General features: G+C 62.8%; 1 protein-coding gene across 2 annotated transcripts in view; it reads left to right on the top strand.

Annotated features, from left to right (window-relative positions):
• Positions 1-245: 245 nt before the first annotated feature.
• The window catches only part of SLC9A3R2 (SLC9A3 regulator 2), a 9,881-nt gene continuing 6,704 nt past the window's right edge, over positions 246-3,422 (top strand). Inside the window, exon 1 of one of the 2 annotated variants that reach the window (XM_023764471.1) lies at positions 246-607. In XM_023764471.1, coding sequence (XP_023620239.1) covers positions 395-607 — 213 coding nt within the window. In that variant the 5' untranslated portion in view covers positions 246-394. The remainder of the gene's footprint in view (positions 608-3,422) is intronic. The other variant, XM_023764472.1, reaches the window with a different exon arrangement.

Genomic DNA, 3,422 nt, shown 5'->3' on the forward strand with positions numbered 1-3,422 from the left:
TGTGCCTGGAATAGGAGGCAAAGGCGCTGACTCCAAGGAGGCTGTCCAGAGTGGGGGCGCCACAGAGGGGTTCCCGGGGATTCGAACCCCCAGTTCCTGCAGCCTTCCTCTGGCTCCCCCAGGGGCTGGCGGGGTGCCGAGATAGGGGCGAGGCCAGGATGGCTTGGACCCAGGGGCGGGGGCGGAGGAGGCGGGGAAGGGGCGGTGCGGGGGCGGTGTCGCAGCCTGAGCTCCAGCCCCGGCCCGAGGCGACGGGAGCCGAACGGGAGGCGCGGAAGCCAACACCAGGTCCCCAGCGCCGCCGTCGCCTCCGAGCCGCCCGCGCCCCTGGCTGGCTGGCGGCGGCTGCGAGCGCCGAGGCCAGCCCCTGGCCCGCGGGTGGGTCGCCAGCGCCATGGCCACCCCAGAACCGCTGCGGCCGCGCCTGTGCTGCCTGGTGCGTGGCGAGCACGGCTACGGCTTCCACCTGCATGGCGAGAAGGGCCGTCGCGGGCAGTTCATCCGGCGCGTGGAGCCCGGGTCCCCGGCCGAGGCGGCCGAGCTGCGCGCTGGAGACCGCCTGGTCGAGGTCAACGGCGTCAACGTGGAGGGCGAAACGCACCACCAGGTGGGTGCCTGCGCCCCGTCCCCGGGAGCGCGACCACCCGGCCCGGCGCTGCCTGCGCCCAGGCCTCAGCTCCCTGCTCCCGGCCAGGAGGGGGTCGCACCAGGGCCCGCGTGCCCCCACCCCCGCTGGAGGAAGTGGGGGACGGAGCCACGGAGGCAGCGGCCGCCGGCCTCCTTCCTAGTACCCCACCCCCTAAGCTCAGCAGCCCTGCACCTCCGAGGGGGAATCCTGGCAGGGAGGGGCCCGCACTGCGGTCTAGATCTTTAGGCTTGTTCTGGCCTGAGCGTACCAAGTATGGAGGTGAGAGGCAACTTGTGTACAAGCTTGTGGACTCACCTGGGTCTGAGTGTGAGCGTGCCGGTTTCTCAGAGGATCACCCATGTGGGCAGACAACTATCAACGCGAACCTAGGAGGGGTCATAGTGAGGGCACCCCTGTGTGTGCCTGCATCCGTGAGTGTGTATGGGCTGTGTGCATGTGAACATGCAGGTCTGCACCGAGGTGGGTATGTGCGTGGACAGATCTGTTTGCTTGGCCATGTGTATGCGAGCTGCGATGTGTGTTGGACATGTGTGTGAGCTGGGCTGTGTGTGAAAATACACAGGTCTGCACGCCTGGATGTGTGTGAGCTGCGCGCTGTGTGTGTGTGTGTGTGTGTGTGTCCAGGCCTGCGTGCTGACCCGCTTGGCTGTGTGTAGTCGTCAGTGTGTGTTGGCAGCCAGTGTCCTCGGGGGTGTCCTGGCTGATGGTGTCTGCATCCCAGTGGGAATCACTGCTGGTGACAGCACATTCCTCTCCCTGGAGGCTGCCCGGCCCTGCAGGTGCCACTGGGCCGCAGCCCCTGCCTCCTGCAGCCGGAGATGAAGGCCGGAGGGAGGGCAGGGTCTCCTCTCTGCAGGTTCTGACTCCTGAGGGTGTCCCTCTCCCACTGCCAGGGACTCACCTGGCGGGTGTACAGCCGCTCCTGCTCAGGCTCCTCTCCGTCCCCCCTGCACCTCTGCATCCATGATCCGTTTGGGTGCCCAGCCCTGGGGTCTAGAGATTAATATATCGGTCCTTGGCTGAGACGGGAGCTGAGCTCCTGGGCCCTTGTCTATCCATCTGTCTGCTGTTCTGTCTTCCACCCAGAATGTCAACCTGATAAGGCTGTTTACTGAAGGGGGGTGGGGGTCAGGGCTAGAGGGCTTGGCTCGACAGACCACAGGGAGAGGCTGGCAGAGGTGGTACCTCACCACTGTTCAACAGTCACTGCCGCCCTTGCCCCTGCTTGTCCCAGGCTTCTGGTGTTGGTCTAAGAACTTCACCAGCCCTGACTGGGTAGCAGGAATAAAAACACTCTCTCTCTCTCTCTCTCTCTCTCTCTCTCTCTCTCTCTCTCTCTCATAAAATAAAAAATAAAAATTTAGTACTTCAGCCCTGGCTGGTGTGGCTCAGTTGGTTGAGCGTCATCCCCTGCACTGAAAGGTCTCCGGTTTTATTCCTGGTCAGGGCATGTGCCCAGGTTGTGGGCTTGATCCCCGGTGGGTGTGTGTGTGGGAGGCAACCGATTGATGTTTCTCTTCCTCTTCCCTCTCTCTCTAAAAATGAATTTTTTAAAAAAAATTAGAACTTCACACACAGGACCCCATGGGATCCTCCTACTGCCCAGGAGGGCGGACTTGCAGTTATAGCTCCCATCTTACAGATGAGGAAACTGATGCTTGGAGATGCTGAGTGACTCCTTTGGGTACCACAGTTGGGAAGCAGCAGGGTGCTGCATGGGGAGAGAGGAGGGACAGGGAGACATGGGTCTGATTCAGACCCTCCTCTCTGTTGACAACTTCTGCCAAGCAGCTGATGGGAGCCCCATCTGTCCCCCCGCCCCAGGCCTTGGGGTGGGGATGGGGATGTTGCCCTCCTTACTCCAATGCCCAGTGCTCCTTCTCCCTGCAAGGCCTACACTGGCATGCGTGCCCCATGGACACCCACATGCTCTAGACACACAGGCACCTGCATAGACACACAGATGGGCCACATATCACACTGGCCCCACACTTGGACCTGCCCCTCCACACCTCTGCCTGCTGGGGCTGAATCCTGCTCACAGCGTCATGTGTGGTACCTGAGCAGGCGCCTTACCACAGGAACCCTGCAGGTCCAGCAGGAATGGATCTATGCTCATGGTCTGGAGCAAAGAGACGGCCTAGAGGCAGGGATTTAGCCTTCCATGCTCCACCACCGAGAAAGACAGAAACGGGCACAGACACACCCAGACTGACACCCGGGAGGTGCCGCCCTTTCAAACCCAGACTGAGGATAGACCTGACACAGACAGATGCACGCCTGCACGGTTGCCTCACCCAGCTTCCTGGAGAGGACCCTGGGCTGAGGCAAGGCCTGGGACCACACTGAGGCCCTTGTCCCCTGGGCCCTTCTGTCAGGAGCCCCAGGAGAGGAGGGAGGGAGCGGCTGAAGCCGGGGGTGGGGGGTGGAGCCGGCAGGCCTCTTGCCCAGCCACCCACCCCTAGTAGGTCAGCCTGGCCAGCCTTGGGTGGTGCCACAGTCCATGTGCTGCCCAGAGAGCTGGCTGCTGACCCACGACCACCTGCCTGTCCCAGGTGGTCCAGAGGATCAAGGCTGTGGAAGGGCAGACCCGGCTGCTGGTGGTAGACAAGGAGACGGACGAGGAGCTGCGCCGGCGGCAGCTGACCTGCACTGAGGAGATGGCCCAGCGAGGCTTCCACCTGCCCATGACCCCTGGGAGCCAAAGCCGGTCTGGACGCGTGCAGGCAGCCTTGCTCAAGGATGACAGAAGTATGCAAGATTCTGCCCACAG

This window comes from Myotis lucifugus, unplaced genomic scaffold (assembly GCF_000147115.1).
Source record: "Myotis lucifugus unplaced genomic scaffold, Myoluc2.0 scaffold_332, whole genome shotgun sequence".
Lineage (NCBI taxonomy): Eukaryota > Metazoa > Chordata > Mammalia > Chiroptera > Vespertilionidae > Myotis > Myotis lucifugus.